This window comes from Phyllobates terribilis, unplaced genomic scaffold, assembly GCF_046119375.1.
Source record: "Phyllobates terribilis strain yellow unplaced genomic scaffold, ASM4611937v1 Scaffold_2__4_contigs__length_985480577, whole genome shotgun sequence".
Taxonomy (NCBI): domain Eukaryota; kingdom Metazoa; phylum Chordata; class Amphibia; order Anura; family Dendrobatidae; genus Phyllobates; species Phyllobates terribilis.
The window spans coordinates 26,261,451-26,288,646 of NW_027362762.1; the positions used below are offsets into that span (position 1 = coordinate 26,261,451).

Consider the following 27,196-nt stretch of genomic DNA (forward strand, 5'->3'; position numbering starts at 1 on the left):
CTGGAACGAAGAGATCCCCCCCTACAGCTAAAGATGGTGACTGGAACGAAGAGATCCCCCTACAGCTAAAGATGGTGACTGGAACGAAGAGATCCCCCTACAGCTAAAGATGGTGACTGGAACGAAGAGATCCCCCTACAGCTAAAGATGGTGACAGGAACGAAGAGATCCCCCTACAGCTAAAGATGGTGACTGGAACAAAGATCTCCCCTACAGATAAAGATGGTGACTGGAACGAAGAGATCCCCCCCTATAGATAAAGATGGTGACTGGAACAAAGAGATCCCCCCCTACAGCTAAAGATGGTGACTGGAACAAAGAGATCCCCCCCTACAGCTAAAGATGGTGACTGGAACAAAGAGATCCCCCCCTACAGCTAAAGATGGTGACTGGAACGAAGAGATCCCCCTACAGCTAAAGATGGTGACTGGAACGAAGAGATCCCCCTACAGCTAAAGATGGTGACTGGAACGAAGAGATCCCCCTACAGCTAAAGATGGTGACAGGAACGAAGAGATCCCCCTACAGCTAAAGATGGTGACTGGAACAAAGATCTCCCCTACAGATAAAGATGGTGACTGGAACGAAGAGATCCCCCCCTATAGATAAAGATGGTGACTGGAACAAAGAGATCCCCCCCTACAGCTAAAGATGGTGACTGGAACAAAGAGATCCCCCCCTACAGCTAAAGATGGTGACTGGAACAAAGAGATCCCCCCCTACAGCTAAAGATGGTGACTGGAACAAAGAGATCTCCCCTACAGATAAAGATGGTGACTGGAACGAAGAGCTCCCCCCTACAGCTAAAGAGGATGAATAGACCGAGATCCCCCCTACAGCTAAAGATGGTGACTGGAACGAAGAGATCCCCCCTACAGCTAAAGATGGTGACTGGAATGAAGAGATCCCCCTACAGCTAAAGATGGTGACTGGAACGAAGAGATCCCCCCTACAGCTAAAGAGGATGAATAGACCAAGATCCCCCCTACAGCTAAAGATGGTGACTGGAACGAAGAGATCTCCCCTACAGCTAAAGATGGTGACTGGAATGAAGAGATCCCCCTACAGCTAAAGATGGTGACTGGAACGAAGAGATCCCCCCTACAGCTAAAGAGGATGAATAGACCAAGATCCCCCCTACAGCTAAAGATGGTGACTGGAACGAAGAGATCTCCCCTACAGCTAAAGATGGTGACTGGAACGAAGAGATCTCCCCTACAGCTAAAGATGGTGACTGGAAGGAAGAGATCCCCCTACAGCTAAAGATGGTGACTGGAACGAAGAGATCTCCCCTACAGCTAAAGATGGTGACTGGAAGGAAGAGATCCCCCTACAGCTAAAGATGGTGACTGGAACGAAGAGATCCCCCTACAGCTAAAGAGGATGAATAGACCAAGATCCCCCCTACAGCTAAAGAGGATGAATAGACCAAGATCCCCCCTACAGCTAAAGAGGATGAATAGACCAAGATCCCCCCTACAGCTAAAGATGGTGACTGGAACGAAGAGATCTCCCCTACAGCTAAAGATGGTGACTGGAATGAAGAGATCCCCCTACAGCTAAAGATGGTGACTGGAACGAAGAGATCCCCCCTACAGCTAAAGAGGATGAATAGACCAAGATCCCCCCTACAGCTAAAGATGGTGACTGGAACGAAGAGATCTCCCCTACAGCTAAAGATGGTGACTGGAACGAAGAGATCTCCCCTACAGCTAAAGATGGTGACTGGAAGGAAGAGATCCCCCTACAGCTAAAGATGGTGACTGGAACGAAGAGATCTCCCCTACAGCTAAAGATGGTGACTGGAAGGAAGAGATCCCCCTACAGCTAAAGATGGTGACTGGAACGAAGAGATCTCCCCTACAGCTAAAGATGGTGACTGGAAGGAAGAGCTCCCCCTACAGCTAAAGATGGTGACTGGAAGGAAGAGATCCCCCTACAGCTAAAGATGGTGACTGGAAGGAAGAGCTCCCATTTGCTGCTATATTGGTACCTGTAGATCCAGAGAGGGGCCGCAGTGCTGGAGCGTCCGCCAGGTCCCCTTGTGATGCCACCAGGATGAAGTAATGAGAGCACTTCAGATGCAGCTCCTGTAGGAGTATATACAGCTGTGTTAACGGTGTGTGCTGATCTGACTGCAGGGACCACCACCCAAAACATTAGAAAGGCTGTCCTACTCCAGACAGAGGAGAGAGGGCGCAGAGACCCCTCGTGGAGACACGAGTGTCCGTGTCTTTAGAAAGACCGCATGGACCAGGGCTCATACCACCCAACGGCTGCACTTGTTTCCCGTAGGCAGAATTCTACTCTGACAACACAGGATGAGGGTAACAGACTGCGGTAATAATTACATATAGCACAGTCCTAGCAAGTACATAAGATGGTGCAAATGACAGACTCACCCTTCCGCTGGCTCGCCGAGAATTAGAACATCTTCGTCTTTTGGCTTCCAGAGCCAACTACCCCAACCAGTAGCACCCACAGAGAGGAGGTAGCGACAAATTTAGGAAGCTGACAAAGTCCATTGAGGTATGTGGCCAGGTGACCTGATTGTCCCAACCTGGGTTCTCCAAACATCTCCATGGGTTCAGTGATGGGCAGTGGATCAAATCTGTATTCCTCCAGTTGGAGCCATGGTGCCTTGGCTGCTGTCCTCTAGAGTCTCTCTGTAGAAGGAGAGCAGTACCTTTTTATACCCACAGCTGTCCTTCAGGCCATTATCCACAGGTTTGGGGGGAGGTGGGAGGAGGTCATCTCTCATTGTTCAAGTATTCAATTAACCTGAAAATTTTGTCCTTCAATGTTCGCAGAACAAGCTGCATTGACTGATAGAATAGGTAGTCAGCAAGCATTAACCAAATTATTAAATATTGTTCAATTAAACTGTGCCTTTGTCCCTCAAGGATAGCAAAACAATAAGCTGCAAGGACTGATACAATAAGTAGTCAGCAACCTTCCAACAAATGAACAAACATCAATTCAACCTACAATAAGAGTCAATGTTCAGTCTCATATGAACAATAGCTCATGTCTCTAGGCCTACTGAATGATAATATGCCCGGCATAATTAAGAATAAACACTGTCATCACATTCCTTTCCCCTCTTAATTAGCCAGACATGATAGGCTTCAGATTATTCTTCTCCACTTGTCGGGACAGCCCATCAGCATTTCTTTCAGCACAGAAACGAATGTAAGGTTGGACCTTCATGAGAATGAAACTTTGAATCCTCCAGTTTCCTCAGAGCATATTCCATGTCTTCCTTGCAAATAAATTTCACAAACCCCATTCCGTCCTTGGGTACATCAGAATAGAAGACATCTCCAACTTCTCGTATATGACCTTTCAGATCCTGCCAACTCCCTGATGGGGGAAGCCCTGAGACGAGAACTCTGTATTCAGTTCGCTAGGAAGGGGGTCCGTTCCTCCTGCGGGGTCCTCCACACCCTTCCCCTTGTCCCCAGGCTGACCTGGGAAACTCCACACAATCGACACAATCGAACTGAACTCATATCCATTGCAATCACACACGGAGTCCACCGCAACTTGTCGTTCCTGAACGATGCCAAATGTGAACGGTGTGGCACCGCCTCCCACAATTCTTCAGCTCAATGGTCAGACTAACTTAATTTCCTTCTATGACAGAATCACTGACTGGGTGGATCAGGGAAATGCTGTAGATATAGTATATCTTGACTTCAGCAAAGCATGTGACAAAGTATCTCACACCATCCTTATTGAAAAAATGACCAAGTATGCAATGGACAAGGCAACTGTTAGGTGGATTCATAACTGGCTTAGTGATCGGACTCAAAGGGTGGTTGTAAATGGCTTCACATCCAGCTGGATGAATGTCTCAAGTGGGGTACCACATTTTAAAAAAAGACATAGACAAACTGGAGCAAGTTCAGAGAAGAGCGACCAGAATGGTGACCGGTCTGCAAACCATGTCCTATGAGGAACGGTTACAGGATCTGGGAATGTTTAGCTGCAAAAAAGAAGACTGAGAGGAGACTTAATAGATGTCTACAAATATCTCAAGGGCTGTCACATTGTAGAAGGATCATCTTTATTCTCATTTGCACAAGGAAAGACTAGAAGCAATGGGATGAAACTAAATGGGAGGAGACACAGATTAGATATTAGAAAAAACTTTTTGACAGTTAGGGTGATCAATGAGTGGAACAGGCTGCCACGAGAGGTGGTGAGTTCTCCTTCAATGGACGTCTTCAAACAGAGGCTGGACAGACATCTGTCTGAGATGATTTAGTGAATCCTGCTTTGAGCAGGGGGTTGGACCAGATGACCCAGGAGGTCCCTTCCAACTCTACCATTCTATGATTCTATGAACTTCTTCAGCTGCTTCTTCCGCTTCAGGCTTCGGGTTCCAATACCACCAACAACTCCTGGATTCAGGCTACTTGGGACTGAGTATTTGATTTCAGACTGCCAATGGATCCTTGATTTGGCAGGCAGTTCAATTCCTCTTGGTCAAACTCGCCGTCGTCCACGATGTTCTGGGCATCCCAGAGGACCAACTCCTAAATCAACTCCGACTGAGTGTCGGTGGCCCTGTATTCGAATTGTCAAAGCTGGCACAACTCCTGTAGTTGCAGTTTCCTGTTGAAGTTGTATATCCACTCTGGTCCTCTTCTCAAGGCCAAGCTGGTGGGGTTGGACATGGTAGCGTCCGAAACCTGCTGTGTATTTCTCACCTAAGATCTGATGGGTAGATCTACCTGCCTCCCTGATTGTGGAGCCCTTGGACGGTGTCTATGAACACCAGTCCGCTGCAGCTCCCCCGGATCAGCTGGGCTGAGTAAAATCCCACCACTGCCACAAAGTCTGGAGACAAGGGTCAGTGGGTGCTCTCGTCCGCTGGCCAGGCTGTCTTCAGAAAGACTGCATGGACCAGGGCTTGCCTCGTCCACTGCCCGCTACCCTCGGCACAACCTCTGCCATCGTACTCACTCGCCCCAGCCTTCTGGCTGTCGCCCCAGCCTCCTGCTCTCCTCCCTTGCCCCAGCCTCCTGCCCGCGTCCTGGCCACCGCCCTCCTTGTCTCCCATCCTCCTCACTCGCCCCAGCCTTCTGCCCGCCGCCCTCGTCTCGCGCCCTCCTGTCTGCCACCCTTGCCCTGGCCTCCTGCCCGTTGCCCTGGTCTCCCTTTCACCATGAGCACACCTGATTGCTGTATAATTCCAGGAATCTTCATGATGAAGCAGAGGACACCTGCACAGCTGCAATCCAGAACATCAGTTACATAAAAAGTGAGGAACTCACCTCAAACTCATCAAACGGTTCCAAAGAATCAGCGCGCAACTTCTCTGCCCAGGGGACACAGGACTCAGAGAATTCATTCATATCAAGCACCCGACACCGCTGCCAGCCCTGGAGGAAGACATGGTATATACACCGTGAGAACACAGCTTGGAAAGACCCCGGGTCTCCCGTGAGCCGAACAATACTCAGACAACACAGGGTGATGGTAAAACAGTGTGGTAATACTATACTGAACCACAAAACAGGCAATAACATATAGAACAGTCCTAGCAAATACACAAGATGTTGCAAAATTACACAGTCTCACCCCTCTGCTGGCCCACCTGGGAATAGATAAGTTGTAAAGTTGGGACTTCCAGGGCCAACTACCTCAACTAGTGGCCCCCCGCTTTTGGCGGGCCTCCACAGAGAGGAGGTAGCGGCAAGCTTAGGAAGCAGACAGTCCACCAAGGTACAAGGCCAGGAGACACGTGGGTCCCACCCTGGCCTCTCAGAGTTTTGATGGGGCCAGATGACCGGCTGGTCCCAATCTGGCTTCTCCAAATGTCTCCATGAGTTCCAGGCGACCGGAGGGTTCCACCTGGCAACCCCAAACAACATAACCATGGGGACATGTGACTTCATCATCCCAACCTGGTCTCCCCAAAAGTATCCATGGGTTCTCTGATGGTCAATGAAGCAGATCTATAACCTTCCAGTCAGGGCCATATACCCTTAGACCGGAATCATGTAGAATTCATATCTGTGTCTCTCTGGATAAAGCCATGCTACCAAGCTGATGTCCTGAAGAGTCTTTCTGATTCTCCTTCCAACAGGATAGAAATCACTTTTTATATTTACATATGTGGCTAAGGTCATCAGTCACTGTTCGAGGGGGAAGGAAAGGAGCAGGGCTCACTCAAGTCTCATTGTTTGAGTAATACCCCTGTTAATCCCCCCTCTCGTGTAAATGAACTAGCTGATTTAGTACAATATGCAATTAGCATTGTAACAAACATCATTCTTCCCAAACACTGAGTCACTGTACTTCTTCACCAGCCACAGAAAAACACATACATTCACAAGTCAGCACAAAACACAAAAGTGGATTTCTCTTGGCTTAACAAATCTAGATGTCTGGCTAATTAGAAGCTGTTTTGTCACACAGCTCCTACCCACAGACCTCACAGATGGCACCGGTGGGGGGCACAGACTGCAGAACAACACTAAAAGCAGGGAAGTGTAATGATATATTTTTTCACCTCCTTATTTTGTAAACTCTTCACCTATAAACCTGACGCACGCAGAGAGACCGCACCGGCCCCGACGCACGCAGAGAGACCGCACCGGCCCCGACGCACGCAGAGAGACCGCACCGGCCCCGACGCACGCAGAGAGACCGCACCGGCCCCGACGCACGCAGAGAGACCGCACCGGCCCCGACGCACGCAGAGAGACCGCACCGGCCCCGACGCACGCAGAGAGACCGCACCGGCCCCGACGCACGCAGAGAGACCGCACCGGCCCCGACGCACGCAGAGAGACCGCACCGGCCCCGACGCACGCAGAGAGACCGCACCGGCCCCGACGCACGCAGAGAGACCGCACCGGCCCCGACGCACGCAGAGAGACCGCACCGGCCCCGACGCACGCAGAGAGACCGCACCGGCCCCGACGCACGCAGAGAGACCGCACCGGCCCCGACGCACGCAGAGAGACCGCACCGGCCCCGACGCACGCAGAGAGACCGCACCGGCCCCGACGCACGCAGAGAGACCGCACCGGCCCCGACGCACGCAGAGAGACCGCACCGGCCCCGACGCACGCAGAGAGACCGCACCGGCCCCGACGCACGCAGAGAGACCGCACCGGCCCCGACGCACGCAGAGAGACCGCACCGGCCCCGACGCACGCAGAGAGACCGCACCGGCCCCGACGCACGCAGAGAAACCGCACCGGCCCCGACGCACGCAGAGAGACCGCACCGGCCCCGACGCACGCAGAGACCAGGGTCAGCTCTGGGGAACGAAATAGCTCTTACAGGGAATACAAGGGGCCAACGTACCTTCTGCAGAAATCTCTGCTCCTGGTCCTGGAGCCGTGGGAAAACACACACTGAGCGCAGAGCAGAATTCAGGGACTCAAAGTGACTGACCATGACCCGTCCAAAAGCATCATCAGGAAAAAACTGCTCATACAGCACAAAGCGAGAGCAGAAGAAACGGCGTCCTGCCCAGCCAATCACATCCTCCGAGCTACAGAGGAAAGAGCAGAGATAAAGATAAAATGGTGAGATCGAGAGCAGAAGAAACGGCGTCCTGCCCAGCCAATCACATCCTCCGAGCTACAGAGGAAAGAGCAGAGATAAAGATAAAATGGTGAGATCGAGAGCAGAGGAAACAGCGTCCTGCCCAGCCAATCACATTCCCAGAGCTACAGAGGAAAGAGCAGAGATAAAGAGAAAATGGTGAGATCGAGAGCAGAGGAAACGGCGTCCTGCCCAGCCAATCACATCCCCCGAGCTACAGAGGAAAGAGCAGAGATAAAGAGAAAATGGTGAGATCGAGAGCAGAGGAAACGGCGTCCTGCCCAGCCAATCACATTCCCAGAGCTACAGAGGAAAGAGCAGAGATAAAGAGAAAATGGTGAGATCGAGAGCAGAGGAAACGGCGTCCTGCCCAGCCAATCACATCCCCCGAGCTACAGAGGAAAGAGCCGAGATAAAGATAAAATGGTGAGATCGAGAGCAGAAGAAACGGCGTCCTGCCCAGCCAATCACATCCCCCGAGCTACAGAAGAAAGAGCAGAGATAAAGATAAAATGGTGAGATCAAGAGCAGAGGAAACGGCGTCCTGCCCAGCCAATCACATCCCCCGAGCTACAGAGGAAAGAGCAGAGATAAAGATAAAATGGTGAGATCGAGAGCAGAAGAAACAGCGTCCTGCCCAGCCAATCACATCCCCCGAGCTACAGAGGAAAGAGCAGAGATAAAGATAAAATGGTGAGATCGAGAGCAGAAGAAACGGCGTCCTGCCCAGCCAATCACATCCCCCGAGCTACAGAGGAAAGAGCAGAGATAAAGATAAAATGGTGAGATCGAGAGCAGAGGAAACAGCGTCCTGCCCAGCCAATCACATCCCCCGAGCTACAGAGGAAAGAGCAGAGATAAAGATAAAATGGTGAGATCGAGAGCAGAAGAAACAGCGTCCTGCCCAGCCAATCACATCCCCCGAGCTACAGAGGAAAGAGCAGAGATAAAGATAAAATGGTGAGATCGAGAGCAGAGGAAACGGCGTCCTGCCCAGCCAATCACATCCCCCGAGCTACAGAGGAAAGAGCAGAGATAAAGAGAAAACGGTGAGATTGAGAGCAGAGGAAACAGCGTCCTGCCCAGCCAATCACATTCCCAGAGCTACAGAGGAAAGAGCAGAGATAAAGATAAAATGGTGAGATCGAGAGCAGAGGAAACGGCGTCCTGCCCAGCCAATCACATCCCCCGAGCTACAGAAGAAAGAGCCGAGATAAAGATAAAATGGTGAGATCGAGAGCAGAAGAAACGGCGTCCTGCCCAGCTAATCACATCCCCCGAGCTACAGAGGAAAGAGCCGAGATAAAGATAAAATGGTGAGATCGAGAGCAGAAGAAACGGCGTCCTGCCCAGCCAATCACATCCCCCGAGCTACAGAAGAAAGAGCCGAGATAAAGAGAAAACGGTGAGATCGAGAGCAGAAGAAACGGCGTCCTGCCCAGCCAATCACATCCCCCGAGCTACAGAGGAAAGAGCCGAGATAAAGAGAAAACGGTGAGATCGAGAGCAGAAGAAACGGCGTCCTGCCCAGCCAATCACATCCCCCGAGCTACAGAGGAAAGAGCAGAGATAAAGAGAAAACGGTGAGATCGCGAGCAGAGGAAACAGCGTCCTGCCCAGCCAATCACATCCCCCGAGCTACAGAAGAAAGAGCAGAGATAAAGATAAAATGGTGAGATCGAGAGCAGAGGAAACGGCGTCCTGCCCAGCCAATCACATCCCCCGAGCTACAGAGGAAAGAGCCGAGATAAAGATAAAATGGTGAGATCGAGAGCAGAAGAAACGGCGTCCTGCCCAGCCAATCACATCCCCCGAGCTACAGAGGAAAGAGCCGAGATAAAGATAAAATGGTGAGATCGAGAGCAGAGGAAACGGCGTCCTGCCCAGCCAATCACATCCCCCGAGCTACAGAAGAAAGAGCAGAGATAAAGATAAAATGGTGAGATCGAGAGCAGAGGAAACGGCGTCCTGCCCAGCCAATCACATTCCCCGAGCTACAGAGGAAAGAGCCGAGATAAAGATAAAATGGTGAGATCGAGAGCAGAGGAAACCGCGTCCTGCCCAGCCAATCACATCCCCCGAGCTACAGAGGAAAGAGCAGAGATAAAGATAAAATGGTGAGATCGAGAGCAGAAGAAACGGCGTCCTGCCCAGCTAATCACATCCCCCGAGCTACAGAGGAAAGAGCCGAGATAAAGATAAAATGGTGAGATCGAGAGCAGAGGAAACAGCGTCCTGCCCAGCCAATCACATCCCCCGAGCTACAGAAGAAAGAGCCGAGATAAAGATAAAATGGTGAGATCGAGAGCAGAGGAAACCGCGTCCTGCCCAGCCAATCACATCCCCCGAGCTACAGAGGAAAGAGCAGAGATAAAGATAAAATGGTGAGATCGAGAGCAGAAGAAACGGCGTCCTGCCCAGCTAATCACATCCCCCGAGCTACAGAGGAAAGAGCCGAGATAAAGATAAAATGGTGAGATCGAGAGCAGAAGAAACGGCGTCCTGCCCAGCCAATCACATCCCCCGAGCTACAGAAGAAAGAGCCGAGATAAAGATAAAATGGTGAGATCGAGAGCAGAAGAAATGGCGTCCTGCCCAGCCAATCACATCCCCCGAGCTACAGAAGAAAGAGCCGACATAAAGATAAAATGGTGAGATCGAGAGCAGAAGAAATGGCGTCCTGCCCAGCCAATCACATCCCCCGAGCTACAGAGGAAAGAGCCGAGATAAAGATAAAATGGTGAGATCGAGAGCAGAAGAAACGGCGTCCTGCCCAGCCAATCACATCCCCCGAGCTACAGAGGAAAGAGCCGAGATAAAGAGAAAACGGTGAGATCGAGAGCAGAAGAAACGGCGTCCTGCCCAGCCAATCACATCCCCCGAGCTACAGAAGAAAGAGCCGAGATAAAGAGAAAATGGTGAGATCGAGAGCAGAGGAAACGGCGTCCTGCCCAGCCAATCACATCCCCCGAGCTACAGAAGAAAGAGCCGAGATAAAGAGAAAACGGTGAGATCGAGAGCAGAAGAAACGGCGTCCTGCCCAGCCAATCACATCCCCCGAGCTACAGAGGAAAGAGCAGAGATAAAGATAAAATGGTGAGATCGAGAGCAGAGGAAACCGCGTCCTGCCCAGCTAATCACATCCCCCGAGCTACAGAGGAAAGAGCCGAGATAAAGATAAAATGGTGAGATCGAGAGCAGAAGAAACGGCGTCCTGCCCAGCCAATCACATCCCCCGAGCTACAGAAGAAAGAGCCGAGATAAAGAGAAAATGGTGAGATCGAGAGCAGAGGAAACGGCGTCCTGCCCAGCCAATCACATCCCCCGAGCTACAGAGGAAAGAGCAGAGATAATGGTGAGATCAGAGGAAGAGAAAAGCATCTACTACACGGGGCCATTGCCTGCTAACAAGGTAACATGAGCACAGCTTCCCAGGGTAAACAACTCCAGATCCTCCACGAGATCCCGCTTCACTCAACTGTAGTCGTCACCAGGGAATCTGGCAATGCTCGACCAATGCAAGGTCAGGATGTACCCGTCTACCCCATGACCTCAGCATGACCATCTGTTCCAAGATCACAATCTAAATGACCACTAAGAGGGCCCCCCCACAGCAAGTACCCGGGTCTCTGTGGCCCCTCCAATCCTATCAGCCATAGCGAAGGCTCAGTGTAGAAGATAGGAAAGCACTAAAATCAATGGAGGAAATCAGTTCCTAAAATAAGGTTCTTACAAGGAGGACAGGGTGGACATGGAGTCAAGAGATCAGTGCAGGCCACGTACCGTGCAGGATCCATGTAGCACAGCACCACTTCTGCCAGGATGAGAGTGGGACAATCCCATCTAAAACCAGCCCCCTCCAATGCGGAGTCCAGCGACACAACATCACAGAGATCCACCCCGATAAGTCGGTAGTCTTCTGAGTCCAGGACAATGGCATCTACTAATGCAAGATTGACATCAGAATTGGTCCCTCTTCATGACCAGCGGTTTTAGAAAATGCCAATTCCAATCAAGCTGGGGCGATGTGTAAAACGTCCAGAAATCCAGAGTGCAATGAACTGGAAATCTCTGATCTCCACATTTTATCACACCGAACAGGACATTTCTCCACCCAGAAAGTCAACTCATTATGAAACCGATGGCAGCAACACATGGACAGGGTTATGAGAAGGTTGGAAAAGTAATTGGCACTAATGAAAAACAGTTGGAGGGTTAATGTTCAACTAAACACATGAATGCATATGAGAAAAGCATGTGAGAGGCAGAGTCTTTCTGCAGCAAAGATGGTCAGAACTGCGAACTGCATCCAAAAAAGGTGGCACAATTAAACAAAAATGTTCCTCAATGTAAAATTACAAGACTTTGAATATCTATCGTCTACAGTAGATGATATCAGAAGCTTCAGAGATTCCGGAGAAATCCATGTGCACAGCGGACAAGGCCAACGGTCAGTATTGGAGGCTCGTGATCTCGGCCCTCAGGTGGCACGGCACTAAATACAGACATGAATCACTGCATGGGCGCAGGAATAATCCAGGCCTTCACTCCTGAACTACAAGACATCACCTCTACTGACCTAAAACCACAAGGGCTCGGTGATGCCTACAGTGAAGCACGGCGGGGGCCTCGGTGATGCCTACAGTGGAGCACGGCGGGGGCCTCGGTGATGCCTACAGTGAAGCACGGCGGGGGCCTCGGTGATGCCTACAGTGAAGCACGGCGGGGGCCTCGGTGATGCCTACAGTGAAGCACGGCGGGGGCCTCGGTGATGCCTACAGTGAAGCACGGCGGGGGCCTCGGTGATGCCTACAGTGAAGCACGGCGGGGGCCTCGGTGATGCCTACAGTGGAGCACGGCGGGGGCCTCGGTGATGCCTACAGTGGAGCACGGCGGGGGCCTCGGTGATGCCTACAGTGGAGCACGGCGGGGGCCTCGGTGATGCCTACAGTGAAGCACGGCGGGGGCCTCGGTGATGCCTACAGTGAAGCACGGCGGGGGCCTCGGTGATGCCTACAGTGAAGCACGGCGGGGGCCTCGGTGATGCCTACAGTGAAGCACGGCGGGGGCCTCGGTGATGCCTACAGTGAAGCACGGCGGGGGCCTCGGTGATGCCTACAGTGAAGCACGGCGGGGGCCTCGGTGATGCCTACAGTGAAGCACGGCGGGGGCCTCGGTGATGCCTACAGTGGAGCACGGCGGGGGCCTCGGTGATGCCTACAGTGGAGCACGGCGGGGGCCTCGGTGATGCCTACAGTGGAGCACGGCGGGGGCCTCGGTGATGCCTACAGTGGAGCACGGCGGGGGCCTCGGTGATGCCTACAGTGGAGCACGGCGGGGGCCTCGGTGATGCCTACAGTGAAGCACGGCGGGGGCCTCGGTGATGCCTACAGTGAAGCACGGCGGGGGCCTCGGTGATGCCTACAGTGAAGCACGGCGGGGGCCTCGGTGATGCCTACAGTGAAGCACGGCGGGGGCCTCGGTGATGCCTACAGTGAAGCACGGCGGGGGCCTCGGTGATGCCTACAGTGAAGCACGGCGGGGGCCTCGGTGATGCCTACAGTGAAGCACGGCGGGGGCCTCGGTGATGCCTACAGTGAAGCACGGCGGGGGCCTCGGTGATGCCTACAGTGAAGCACGGCGGGGGCCTCGGTGATGCCTACAGTGAAGCACGGCGGGGGCCTCGGTGATGCCTACAGTGAAGCACGGCGGGGGCCTCGGTGATGCCTACAGTGAAGCACGGCGGGGGCCTCGGTGATGCCTACAGTGGAGCACGGCGGGGGCCTCGGTGATGCCTACAGTGGAGCACGGCGGGGGCCTCGGTGATGCCTACAGTGAAGCACGGCGGGGGCCTCGGTGATGCCTACAGTGGAGCACGGCGGGGGCCTCGGTGATGCCTACAGTGGAGCACGGCGGGGGCCTCGGTGATGCCTACAGTGAAGCACGGCGGGGGCCTCGGTGATACCTACAGTGGAGCACGGCGTGAGCCTCGGTAATGCCTACAGTGGAGCACGGCGGGAGCCTCGGTGATGCCTACAGTGGAGCACGGCGGGAGTCTCGGTGATGCCTACAGTGAAGCACGGCGGGGGCCTCGGTGCTGCCTACAGTGAAGCACGGCGGGGGCCTCGGTGCTGCCTACAGTGAAGCACGGCGGGGGCCTCGGTGATGCCTACAGTGAGACACAGCAGGGGCTCATTCATGCCTACAGTGAGACACAGCAGGGGCTCAGTGATGCCTACAGTGAGACACAGCAGGGGCTCAGTGATGCCTACAGTGAGACACAGCAGGGGCTCAGTGATGCCTACAGTGAGACACAGCAGGGGCTCAGTGATGCCTACAGTGAGACACAGCAGGGGCTCAGTGATGCCTACAGTGAGACACAGCAGGGGCTCAGTGATGCCTACAGTGAGACACAGCAGGGGCTCAGTGATGCCTACAGTGAGACACAGCAGGGGCTCAGTGATGCCTACAGTGAGACACAGCAGGGGCTCAGTGATGCCTACAGTGAGACACAGCAGGGGCTCAGTGATGCCTACAGTGAGACACAGCAGGGGCTCAGTGATGCCTACAGTGAGACACAGCAGGGGCTCAGTGATGCCTACAGTGAGACACAGCAGGGGCTCAGTGATGCCTACAGTGAGACACAGCAGGGGCTCAGTGATGCCTACAGTGAGACACAGCAGGGGCTCAGTGATGCCTACAGTGAGACACAGCAGGGGCTCAGTGATGCCTACAGTGAGACACAGCAGGGGCTCAGTGATGCCTACAGTGAGACACAGCAGGGGCTCAGTGATGCCTACAGTGAGACACAGCAGGGGCTCAGTGATGCCTACAGTGAGACACAGCAGGGGCTCAGTGATGCCTACAGTGAGACACAGCAGGGGCTCAGTGATGCCTACAGTGAGACACAGCAGGGGCTCAGTGATGCCTACAGTGAGACACAGCAGGGGCTCAGTGATGCCTACAGTGAGACACAGCAGGGGCTCAGTGATGCCTACAGTGAGACACAGCAGGGGCTCAGTGATGCCTACAGTGAGACACAGCAGGGGCTCAGTGATGCCTACAGTGAGACACAGCAGGGGCTCAGTGATGCCTACAGTGAGACACAGCAGGGGCTCAGTGATGCCTACAGTGAGACACAGCAGGGGCTCAGTGATGCCTACAGTGAGACACAGCAGGGGCTCAGTGATGCCTACAGTGAGACACAGCAGGGGCTCAGTGATGCCTACAGTGAGACACAGCAGGGGCTCAGTGATGCCTACAGTGAGACACAGCAGGGGCTCAGTGATGCCTACAGTGAGACACAGCAGGGGCTCAGTGATGCCTACAGTGAGACACAGCAGGGGCTCAGTGATGCCTACAGTGAGACACAGCAGGGGCTCAGTGATGCCTACAGTGAGACACAGCAGGGGCTCAGTGATGCCTACAGTGAGACACAGCAGGGGCTCAGTGATGCCTACAGTGAGACACAGCAGGGGCTCAGTGATGCCTACAGTGAGACACAGCAGGGGCTCAGTGATGCCGACAGTGAGACAGCAGGGGCTCAGTGATGCCGACAGTGAGACAGCAGGGGCTCAGTGATGCCGACAGTGAGACAGCAGGGGCTCAGTGATGCCGACAGTGAGACAGCAGGGGCTCAGTGATGCCGACAGTGAGACAGCAGGGGCTCAGTGATGCCGACAGTGAGACAGCAGGGGCTCAGTGATGCCGACAGTGAGACAGCAGGGGCTCAGTGATGCCGACAGTGAGACAGCAGGGGCTCAGTGATGCCGACAGTGAGACAGCAGGGGCTCAGTCATGCCTACAGTGAGACAGCAGGGGCTCAGTCATGCCTACAGTGAGACAGCAGGGGCTCAGTCATGCCTACAGTGAGACAGCAGGGGCTCAGTCATGCCTACAGTGAGACAGCAGGGGCTCAGTCATGCCTACAGTGAGACAGCAGGGGCTCAGTCATGCCTACAGTGAGACAGCAGGGGCTCAGTCATGCCTACAGTGAGACAGCAGGGGCTCAGTCATGCCTACAGTGAGACAGCAGGGGCTCAGTCATGCCTACAGTGAGACAGCAGGGGCTCAGTCATGCCTACAGTGAGACAGCAGGGGCTCAGTCATGCCTACAGTGAGACAGCAGGGGCTCAGTCATGCCTACAGTGAGACAGCAGGGGCTCAGTCATGCCTACAGTGAGACAGCAGGGGCTCAGTCATGCCTACAGTGAGACAGCAGGGGCTCAGTCATGCCTACAGTGAGACAGCAGGGGCTCAGTCATGCCTACAGTGAGACAGCAGGGGCTCAGTGATGCCTACAGTCAGACAGCAGGGGCTCAGTGATGCCTACAGTCAGACAGCAGGGGCTCAGTGATGCCTACAGTCAGACAGCAGGGGCTCAGTGATGCCTACAGTCAGACAGCAGGGGCTCAGTGATGCCTACAGTCAGACAGCAGGGGCTCAGTGATGCCTACAGTCAGACAGCAGGGGCTCAGTGATGCCTACAGTCAGACAGCAGGGGCTCAGTGATGCCTACAGTCAGACAGCAGGGGCTCAGTGATGCCTACAGTCAGACAGCAGGGGCTCAGTGATGCCTACAGTCAGACAGCAGGGGCTCAGTGATGCCTACAGTCAGACAGCAGGGGCTCAGTGATGCCTACAGTCAGACAGCAGGGGCTCAGTGATGCCTACAGTCAGACAGCAGGGGCTCAGTGATGCCTACAGTCAGACAGCAGGGGCTCAGTGATGCCTACAGTCAGACAGCAGGGGCTCAGTGATGCCTACAGTCAGACAGCAGGGGCTCAGTGATGCCTACAGTCAGACAGCAGGGGCTCAGTGATGCCTACAGTCAGACAGCAGGGGCTCAGTGATGCCTACAGTCAGACAGCAGGGGCTCAGTCATGCCTACAGTCAGACAGCAGGGGCTCAGTCATGCCTACAGTCAGACAGCAGGGGCTCAGTCATGCCTACAGTCAGACAGCAGGGGCTCAGTCATGCCTACAGTCAGACAGCAGGGGCTCAGTCATGCCTACAGTGAGACAGCAGGGGCTCAGTCATGCCTACAGTGAGACAGCAGGGGCTCAGTCATGCCTACAGTGAGACAGCAGGGGCTCAGTGATGCCTACAGTGAGACAGCAGGGGCTCAGTGATGCCTACAGTGAGACAGCAGGGGCTCAGTGATGCCTACAGTGAGACAGCAGGGGCTCAGTGATGCCTACAGTCAGACAGCAGGGGCTCAGTGATGCCTACAGTCAGACAGCAGGGGCTCAGTGATGCCTACAGTCAGACAGCAGGGGCTCAGTGATGCCTACAGTCAGACAGCAGGGGCTCAGTGATGCCTACAGTCAGACAGCAGGGGCTCAGTGATGCCTACAGTCAGACAGCAGGGGCTCAGTGATGCCTACAGTCAGACAGCAGGGGCTCAGTGATGCCTACAGTCAGACAGCAGGGGCTCAGTGATGCCTACAGTCAGACAGCAGGGGCTCAGTGATGCCTACAGTCAGACAGCAGGGGCTCAGTGATGCCTACAGTCAGACAGCAGGGGCTCAGTGATGCCTACAGTCAGACAGCAGGGGCTCAGTGATGCCTACAGTGAGACAGCAGGGGCTCAGTGATGCCTACAGTGAGACAGCAGGGGCTCAGTGATGCCTACAGTGAGACAGCAGGGGCTCAGTGATGCCTACAGTGAGACAGCAGGGGCTCAGTGATGCCTACAGTGAGACAGCAGGGGCTCAGTGATGCCTACAGTGAGACAGCAGGGGCTCAGTGATGCCTACAGTGAGACAGCAGGGGCTCAGTGATGCCTACAGTGAGACAGCAGGGGCTCAGTGATGCCTACAGTGAGACAGCAGGGGCTCAGTGATGCCTACAGTGAGACAGCAGGGGCTCAGTGATGCCTACAGTGAGACAGCAGGGGCTCAGTGATGCCTACAGTGAGACAGCAGGGGCTCAGTGATGCCTACAGTGAGACAGCAGGGGCTCAGTGATGCCTACAGTGAGACAGCAGGGGCTCAGTGATGCCTACAGTGAGACAGCAGGGGCTCAGTGATGCCTACAGTGAGACAGCAGGGGCTCAGTGATGCCTACAGTGAGACAGCAGGGGCTCAGTGATGCCTACAGTGAGACAGCAGGGGCTCAGTGATGCCTACAGTGAGACAGCAGGGGCTCAGTGATGCCTACAGTGAGACAGCAGGGGCTCAGTGATGCCTACAGTGAGACAGCAGGGGCTCAGTGATGCCTACAGTGAGACAGCAGGGGCTCAGTGATGCCTACAGTGAGACAGCAGGGGCTCAGTGATGCCTACAGTGAGACAGCAGGGGCTCAGTGATGCCTACAGTGAGACAGCAGGGGCTCAGTGATGCCTACAGTGAGACAGCAGGGGCTCAGTGATGCCTACAGTGAGACAGCAGGGGCTCAGTGATGCCTACAGTGAGACAGCAGGGGCTCAGTGATGCCTACAGTGAGACAGCAGGGGCTCAGTGATGCCTACAGTGAGACAGCAGGGGCTCAGTGATGCCTACAGTGAGACAGCAGGGGCTCAGTGATGCCTACAGTGAGACAGCAGGGGCTCAGTGATGCCTACAGTGAGACAGCAGGGGCTCAGTGATGCCTACAGTGAGACAGCAGGGGCTCAGTGATGCCTACAGTGAGACAGCAGGGGCTCAGTGATGCCTACAGTGAGACAGCAGGGGCTCAGTGATGCCTACAGTGAGACAGCAGGGGCTCAGTGATGCCTACAGTGAGACAGCAGGGGCTCAGTGATGCCTACAGTGAGACAGCAGGGGCTCAGTGATGCCTACAGTGAGACAGCAGGGGCTCAGTGATGCCTACAGTGAGACAGCAGGGGCTCAGTGATGCCTACAGTGAGACAGCAGGGGCTCAGTGATGCCTACAGTGAGACAGCAGGGGCTCAGTGATGCCTACAGTGAGACAGCAGGGGCTCAGTGATGCCTACAGTGAGACAGCAGGGGCTCAGTGATGCCTACAGTGAGACAGCAGGGGCTCAGTGATGCCTCCAGTGTGACAGCAGGGGGCTCAGTGATGCCTCCAGTGTGACAGCAGGGGGCTCAGTGATGCCTCCAGTGTGACAGCAGGGGGCTCAGTGATGCCTCCAGTGAGACAGCAGGGGGCTCAGTGATGCCTCCAGTGAGATACAGCAGGGGCTCAGTGATGCCTACAGTGAGATACAGCAGGGGCTCAGTGATGCCTACAGTGAGATACAGCAGGGGCTCAGTGATGCCTACAGTGTGACAAAGCAGGGGCTCAGTGATGCCTGCAGTGAGACACAGCAGGGGCTCAGTGATGCCTACAGTGAGACACAGCAGGGGCTCAGTGATGCCTACAGTGAGACACAGCAGGGGCTCAGTGATGCCTACAGTGAGACACAGCAGGGGCTCAGTGATGCCTACAGTGAGACACAGCAGGGGCTCAGTGATGCCTACAGTGAGACACAGCAGGGGCTCAGTGATGCCTACAGTGAGAGAGCAGGGGCTCAGTGATGCCTACAGTGAGAGAGCAGGGGCTCAGTGATGCCTACAGCGAGACACAGCAGGGGCTCAGTGATGCCTACAGCGAGACACAGCAGGGGCTCAGTGATGCCTACGGTGAGACACAGCAGGGGCTCAGTGATGCCTACAGCGAGACACAGCAGGGGCTCAGTGATGTCTACAGCGAGACACAGCAGGGGCTCAGTAATGCCTCCAGTGAGACACAGCAGGGGCTCAGTGATGCCTACAGTGAGACACAGCAGGGGCTCAGTGATGCCTACAGTGAGACACAGCAGGGGCTCAGTGATGCCTACAGTGAGACACAGCAGGGGCTCAGTGATGCCTACAGTGAGACACAGCAGGGGCTCAGTGATGCCTACAGTGAGACACAGCAGGGGCTCAGTGATGCGTACAGTGAGACACAGCAGGGGCTCAGTGATGCCTACAGTGAGACACAGCAGGGGCTCAGTGAGGCCTACAGTGAGACACAGCAGGGGCTCAGTGAGGCCTACAGTGAGACACAGCAGGGGCTCAGTGAGGCCTACAGTGAGATACAGCAGGGGCTCAGTGAGGCCTACAGTGAGATACAGCAGGGGCTCAGTGATGCCTACAGTGAGACACAGCAGGGGCTCAGTGATGCCTACAGTGAGAGAGCAGGGGCTCAGTGATGCCTACAGCGAGACAGCAGGGGCTCAGTGATGCCTACAGTGTGACAAAGCAGGGGCTCAGTGATGTCTACAGTGAGACACAGCAGGGGCTCAGTGATGCCCACAGTGAGACACAGCAGGGGCTCAGTGAGACACAGCAGGGGCTCAGTGATGCCTACAGTGAGACACAGCAGGGGCTCAGTGATGCCTACAGTGAGACACAGCAAGGGGCTCAGTGATGCCTCCAGTGAGACACAGCAAGGGCTCAGTGATGCCTACAGTGAGACACAGCAGGGGCTCAGTGATGTCTACAGTGAGACACAGCAGGGGCTCAGTGATGCCTACAGTGAGACACAGCAGAGGCTCAGTGATGCCTACAGTGAGACACAGCAAGGGCTCAGTGATGCCTACAGTGAGACACAGCAGGGGCTCAGTGATGCCTACAGTGAGACACAGCAGGGGCTCAGTGATGTCTACAGTGAGACACAGCAGAGGCTCAGTGATGCCTACAGTGAGACACAGCAGGGGCTCAGTGATGTCTACAGTGAGACACAGCAGGGGCTCAGTGATGCCTACAGTGAGACACAGCAGGGGCTCAGTGATGCCTACAGTGAGAGAGCAGGGCTCAGTGATGCCTACAGTGAGACACAGCAGGGGCTCAGTGATGCCTACAGTGAGAGAGCAGGGCTCAGTGATGCCTACAGTGAGACACAGCAGGGGCTCAGTGATGTCTACAGTGAGACACAGCAGGGGCTCAGTGATGTCTACAGTGAGACACAGCAGGGGCTCAGTGATGTCTACAGTGAGACACAGCAGGGGCTCAGTGATGCCTACAGTGAGGCACAGCAGGGGCTCAGTGATGTCTACAGTGAGACACAGCAGGGGCTCAGTGATGTCTACAGTGAGACACAGCAGGGGCTCAGTGATGTCTACAGTGAGACACAGCAGGGGCTCAGTGATGCCCCCACATCCCCTCTGGATCCCTCTCCACATTTGACCCAGTCACAGAAGACGAAGTCTCCAGGCTCCTCTCTTCTTCTCATCCCACCACATGCACCACTGACCCCATCCCCTCACATCTACTCCAGCCTCTTTCTTCAGTCGTCACTAATCACCTAACTAAAATCTTCAACCTCTCCCTCTCTTCGGGTATCTTCCCCTCCTCCTTCAAACACTCCATCATTACAAAAGCCCTCTCTTGACCCTTCCTGCACAAACAACTACAGACCAGTCTCCAATCTTCCCTTCATCTCTAAACTCTTGGAGCGCCTGGTCTTCTCCCGCCTTACCAGCCACCTCTCCACTCACTCTCTTCTAGACCCATCACAGTCCGGCTTCCGCCCTCTACATTCTACAGAAACTGCACTCATCAAAGTAACCAATGACCTTCTGACAGCAAAACGTAATGGTGACCACTCTCTGCTCATTCTTCTTGACCTCTCTGCAGCCTTTGACACCGTTGACCACCACCTCCTACTCTCTATGCTTCACTCAATCGGCATAAAGGACACTGCTCTCTCCTGGTTCTCCTCCTACGTATCTGACGGCTTTTTCAGTGTTTCGTTCGCTGGCGCCACTTCTTCCCCCCTTCCTCTCACTTTTGAGGTTCCTCAGGGTTCAGTCCTTGGCCCTCTTCTCTTCTCTCTCTACACGGCCCCAATTGGACAGACAATCAGCAAATTTGGTTTTCAGTACTATCTTTATGCTGATGACACACAACTATACACCTCATCCCCTGACCTTACCCCCGCTGTACTACAGAACACCAGTGACTGTCTGGCTGCAGTTTCTAAAATCATGTCCGCGCTCTATCTGAAACTCAACCTCTCAAAAACTGAACTTCTTCTGCTCCCGCCGTCTACTCACCTCTCTAAATCTGACATCTCTCTCTCTGTGTGTGGCACCACAATAACGCCGAGCCAGCAGGCGCGTTGTCTGGGCGTTGTTTTGACACCAATCTTTCCTTCACCTTCCATATACAATCTCTTGCCCTCTCTTGTCGCTTGCACCTGAAGAACATCTCTAGAATCTGCCCCTTTCTCACCTTGGAAACAACAAAACCCCCTCACTGTTGCCCTGATCCACTCCCGCCTTGACTACTGTAACTCTCTATTAATTGGCCTCCCCCTCACTCCATCCTTAATGCTGCAGCCAGGGTCATCTATTTGGCTAATCGTTACTCAGACTCCTCCGCTCTGTGTCAGTCATTGCACTGGCTGCCCATGAATTATAGGATCCGATTTATATTGCTTGTTCTCACCCACAAAGCTCTCCACGGTGTGGCACCCCCCTACATCTCCTCCCTCATTACAGTGCGGCGCCCCTACATCTCCTCCCTCATCTCTGTCTATCGGCCTACCCGTTCTCTACGCTCTGCAAGCGACTTTCGACTAACATCCGCACTAATCCGTACCTCCCACTCCCGGCTTCAAGACTTCTCCCGAGCTGCACCTATTCTTTGGAATGCTCTACCCCAAGAAATTAGGATGAACCACAATTTACACAGTTTTAGGTGCTCCCTAAAAACACACCTGTTTAGGGCGGCTTATCACATTCCCTAATCAAAGTCCTTTTATATTCTCATAGCCCATTCCTTATTTCTCCAAACATAAGTCTCCACCCAACCAAAAAGCACTAGATACTGGCTGGTGATGAGCTCATGCAGCCTTTATCTATCCCTCATCCCCTCAAGATGGCTGGACCATCCTTGTAAATAAGCCATTGTACTTTGTGTCACCCCCACCTCATTGTAGATTGTAAGCTCTTACGAGCAGGGTCGTCATCATTTTTGCTGTAATTATTGTATTATCTTTAGCTGTTACTTATGACTGTTGTATATGAACCTCTGAATTGTTAAGCGCTGCGGAATATGTTGGCGCTATATAAATAAAGATTATTATTATTATTATTACAGTGAGACACAGCAGGGGCTCAGTGATGCCTACAGTGAGACACAGCAGGGGCTCAGTGATGCCTACAGTGAGACACAGCAGGGGCTCAGTGATGCCTACAGTGAGACACAGCAGGGGCTCAGTGATGCCTACAGTGAGACACAGCAGGGGCTCAGTGATGCCTACAGTGAGACACAGCAGGGGCTCAGTGATGCCTACAGTGAGACACAGCAGGGGCTCAGTGATGCCTACAGTGAGACACAGCAGGGGCTCAGTGATGCCTACAGTGAGACACAGCAGGGGCTCAGTGATGCCTACAGTGAGACACAGCAGGGGCTCAGTGATGCCTACAGTGAGACACAGCAGGGGCTCAGTGATGCCTACAGTGAGACACAGCAGGGGCTCAGTGATGCCTACAGTGAGACACAGCAGGGGCTCAGTGATGCCTACAGTGAGACACAGCAGGGGCTCAGTGATGCCTACAGTGAGACAGCAGGGCTCAGTGATGCCTCCAGTGAGACACAGCAGGGGCTCAGTGATGCCTCCAGTGAGACACAGCAGGGGCTCAGTGATGCCTCCAGTGAGACACAGCAGGGGCTCAGTGATGCCTACAGTGAGACACAGTAGGGGCTCAGTGATGCCTACAGTGAGACACAGCAGGGGCTCAGTGATGCCTACAGTGAGACACAGCAGGGGCTCAGTGATGCCTACAGTGAGACACAGCAGGGGCTCAGTGATGCCTACAGTGAGACACAGCAGGGGCTCAGTGATGCCTACAGTGAGACAGCAGGGGCTCAGTGATGTCTCATTTGCTTTGTTTGGCACTAATAAACCTATAGTGTGTGGAGCAGAAGATGGATTGAGGTATCAGGAATCACATCATCCTGTCTTCTGTGAGGAGCTGACGCTTGGACATCCTTGGATTTTCTAACAGGACAATGATTCCAGTAGCTCACAGTCCATGAATGCTTCTTATCAGGAGAAGTTCTGGAAGATTCTGGAGCGGCCGTCAGAGCCACTTGAGCCACATACAAAAACATTTGGTAGGACGTGAAGGCGGCTGCAGCAAACTCAAGAATATTAGTGAGGTACAGGCCATTGTCCGTGAGGAATGGGCTAAGATTCCTCAGGTGCTGCTAGAAGCAGGTTAGCAAGAGGGGCTCTCCGAAGTAGGAAAGGCACTGGTCATTAAGGGGTGACTAATCCTGAGACTAAAGGAGTCAGTAAATGTGATATTTTGTGCTGAATTTGGATAAAGCAGTTGTTGTAGGAGTTGTGAATAACTTGTAAAGTAACCACAGCAGAAGGTCACACCCAAGAGAAACGTGACAACTGAGGAGACTACAGACAGACGGACAATCCATGTCCTCCCACACGTGCGGCCACCTCCTCTGCTCATCGCACATGGATCGTGTAACAACTAAGAGGAAAGGAGGGGCAACGAAGAAGAGAAGGTCGGGAGTCCGGGGACACAGCAGACGATGCTCTCTCCAAAGCCCTACAAGACCACGAATACTTACAAGAGTCCCACTGTAAGGGGAGACAGACAGCTGTGAACATGGCGCTATTGAGACCCCGATATGGCTGCTCTCCACACCAGTGTCTCCTCTCCCTGACCGACCATGGAGGTACACTCTAAACCATGGCTCTCCTAAAACAATTCCTAGCAAACTCTGCTGCCCCACAGGAGTTGTAGTGGAGACCACTGATAGACACTCACCTTCTTTCCCATTAGAAGCCCCAGGGGGCGTCAGATTCTTCAGCAGACTCCTCAGAGCCTCGGTCTGTTCAATCAGGAGACGTTTCCGCTGAACCACTGCCGGGAAGTCCACCTCCCAAATACATGTGGATCTGAGTCCACCCGTCCTCCCACACGTCCGGAAGTAGAGAGAGTCAAAGCCACAGCCAAGGCTGAGCACCTGAAAGATTAACATTGCCAGACGACGGCCCAACGCGGACGACGGCCCATCAGAGCGACGTTAACAATCCAGGAGCACAGCGGTTACTCCAGCAGGAGAGGTGTCCTCACAAAGTAAAATCAAGAGAACAGCTCTGGCTTTAAGTGCAGAAACATAACAGAAAAAAAAAAAAGAAATAGGGGGAGAAATAGGGCGAGAGGGGTGTATTTTTGGGATTGCCACTTACCTGCCTATGGGGACAAGCTGCCGTGTCCTGGAGGAACTCGAGCAGACAGTGGGTGATGGCCTGAGCCCGGACACAATACCCCCTGGGGGACATGAGACACAGGTCACCAGGGGGACATGATCCATATATTCTACTAATTCCCTGTGACCTAGTGGAGAGACCTAGATATGTGGCTGATTAAGTGGTGACCATGGCGGGACGTGGCCTTGCTATCTGGTTTATGAAATGTCATCTGCGATATTGTGCAGATTAGACTCGGGGGTGCAATGCCTTTCTCCACTATTCAGACACCAGACATGGGGGAAGCACCTGTGGATGAGCGGAGATCTCCTGCATGTTCGGCTCACAAAATATTTCTGAAATTCATCATTGAAGTATCTCCTGGAGATGGCGGAGACCTTACTGAGGGTACTGAAGTCATTAGTGCTCTGGACCTGAGGAGAACACAGGGATAAGTACTCAAGTAAGGAGAACACAGGGATAAGTACTCACTCAACAATGAACACAAGCCGATCCTGGGAGGATGACGAGCCCACCGGTCTCAGAGCGGCCCAAAGCTGGAAGTGTATAAGTGACAGGACCCCACATAGAACCAGTAACAAGACCACAGGGCAGGTGGTAGCACTGCGGCGGTCCTGGGATCCACATCACATGGCAGGTCACAGACTCCCAGAGGAGATCACAAGATCCCGGGGTAATGTGTAGGCCAGGAGCTCCCCTCATCATAGAAGACATCAGACCCCAGAACTCACACACGTATCGCTCTTCATGCTCCGCGTCTAGGCCACCTCCAGGGACTGTCAGCAGCGCTGACGATCGGAACCTCTGTGATCACCACACAATCATCTGATCGCTGGCAAGACATCGGCACACGAGCAACGTCAGATGGAGAAAAGAGTTACCGGGAAGAAGAGATACAAGTGAGTGCGAGAAAAGCAGTGAGGAGCCGAAATACAACCTGCAACAGGCAGTGACGGGCGCCACTCCACACGCCCCCGAGCAATACAGCCCCCCGACGCGCACCCGAGCAATGCGGCCGCCCCCCGTGCCCGAACAATGCAGCTGTCCCACGCGCGCCCGAGCAATGCGGCCGCTCCCCGTGCCTGAACAATGCGGCCGCTCGCCCGCGCAATACAGCCGCCCCCCGTGCCCGAACAATACGGCCGCCCCACGCGCGCCCGAGCAATGCGGCCGCTCCCCGTGCCTGAACAATGCGGCCGCTCGCCCGCGCAATACAGCCGCCCCACGCGCGCCCGAGCAATGCGGCAGCCCCACGCACGCCCGAGCAATGCGGCCGCTCCCCCGCGCAATACGGCCGTCCCCCGAGTCTGAGCAATACGGCAAACATACTAAGACGCGCCCGGGCGGACGCACTGCTCAGACGCGCCGGGGCGCACGCACTGCTCAGACGCGCCGGGACGCACGCACTGCTCAGACGCGCCGGGGCGCACGCACTGCTCAGACGTACAGGGCTGGACGCACTGCTCAGACGCGCAGAGGCGGACGCACTGCTCAGACGCGCAGAGGCGGACGCACTGCTCAGACGCGCCGGGGGCTGGACGCACTGCTCAGACGCGCCGGGGGCTGGACGCACTGCTCAGACGCGCCGGGGGCTGGACGCACTGCTCAGACGCGCCGGGGGCTGGACGCACTGCTCAGACGCGCCGGGGGCTGGACGCACTGCTCAGACGCGCCGGGGGCTGGACGCACTGCTCAGACGCGCCGGGGGCTGGACGCACTGCTCAGACGCGCCGGGGGCTGGACGCACTGCTCAGACGCGCCGGGGGCTGGACGCACTGCTCAGACGCGCCGGGGGCTGGACGCACTGCTCAGACGCGCAGGGGGCTGGACGCACTGCTCAGACGCGCAGGGGGCTGGACGCACTGCTCAGACGCGCCGGGGGCTGGACGCACTGCTCAGACGCGCCGGGGGCGGACGCACTGCTCAGACGCGCAGGGGGCTGGACGCACTGCTCAGACGCGCAGGGGGCTGGACGCACTGCTCAGACGCGCAGGGGGCTGGACGCACTGCTCAGTGTCAGCGCCATCAGGAGGCGTCTGTGGGAAGTGTGCTGAGCCAGGACCTCAGCCGTACAGCCCAGAGGCGCCGTCACCGCACGGCTGTGACCGCCAGTTACCGGTGTCTCAGGAGGGGCCGCGTGCAGGACGCGCCGGTCACCGGACTGTGTAACAGCGTCAGGTCAGTACAGAACTGCACGTGGAATCACCGGAAGTGACGTCCCAGGTCCTGTGTGTACATGAGTCATGTGATTGGCCATAAAGCATTATGGGACGTCAGTCTGGATGGCGCCATAGCGTGCGGACATCTTATGGTTGGCAACAGAGAGACCAGAAGAGCGATTGTGTAATGTCATCTGCTGGTGTCTATGGGGGGCGACACTCATAGAGTGCTGTGGCACATGGAGGAGCCTGCAGGACAATAACAATCATTTATATAGCACCATGTCAGGGACCAC

The 27,196-nt window shown here is 54.6% G+C and overlaps 1 protein-coding gene across 4 annotated transcripts in view; it reads right to left on the bottom strand.

Moving 5' to 3' along the window:
* The window catches only part of LCMT2 (leucine carboxyl methyltransferase 2), a 60,694-nt gene extending 33,706 nt beyond the window's left edge, over positions 1 to 26,988 (bottom strand). For 2 of the 4 annotated variants that reach the window (XR_012264398.1, XM_073661216.1), the window contains exons 1-9: positions 26,858 to 26,988; positions 25,473 to 25,573; positions 25,030 to 25,154; positions 24,721 to 24,802; positions 24,296 to 24,494; positions 11,353 to 11,512; positions 7,327 to 7,516; positions 5,283 to 5,390; positions 1,994 to 2,090 (exon numbers count right to left, since the gene is read on the bottom strand). Coding sequence is in view for 3 of the 4 variants with exons in the window: in XM_073661216.1 (XP_073517317.1) it covers positions 1,994 to 2,090; positions 5,283 to 5,390; positions 7,327 to 7,516; positions 11,353 to 11,512; positions 24,296 to 24,494; positions 24,721 to 24,802; positions 25,030 to 25,154; positions 25,473 to 25,490 (979 nt within the window). In the remaining variant the exon portion in view is untranslated. Of the gene's footprint in view, positions 1 to 1,993; positions 2,091 to 5,282; positions 5,391 to 7,326; positions 7,517 to 11,352; positions 11,513 to 24,295; positions 24,600 to 24,720; positions 24,803 to 25,029; positions 25,155 to 25,472; positions 25,574 to 26,857 lie in introns of those variants that run through there. The other 2 variants (XM_073661217.1, XM_073661218.1) reach the window with 2 other exon arrangements.
* Positions 26,989 to 27,196: the final 208 nt, after the last annotated feature.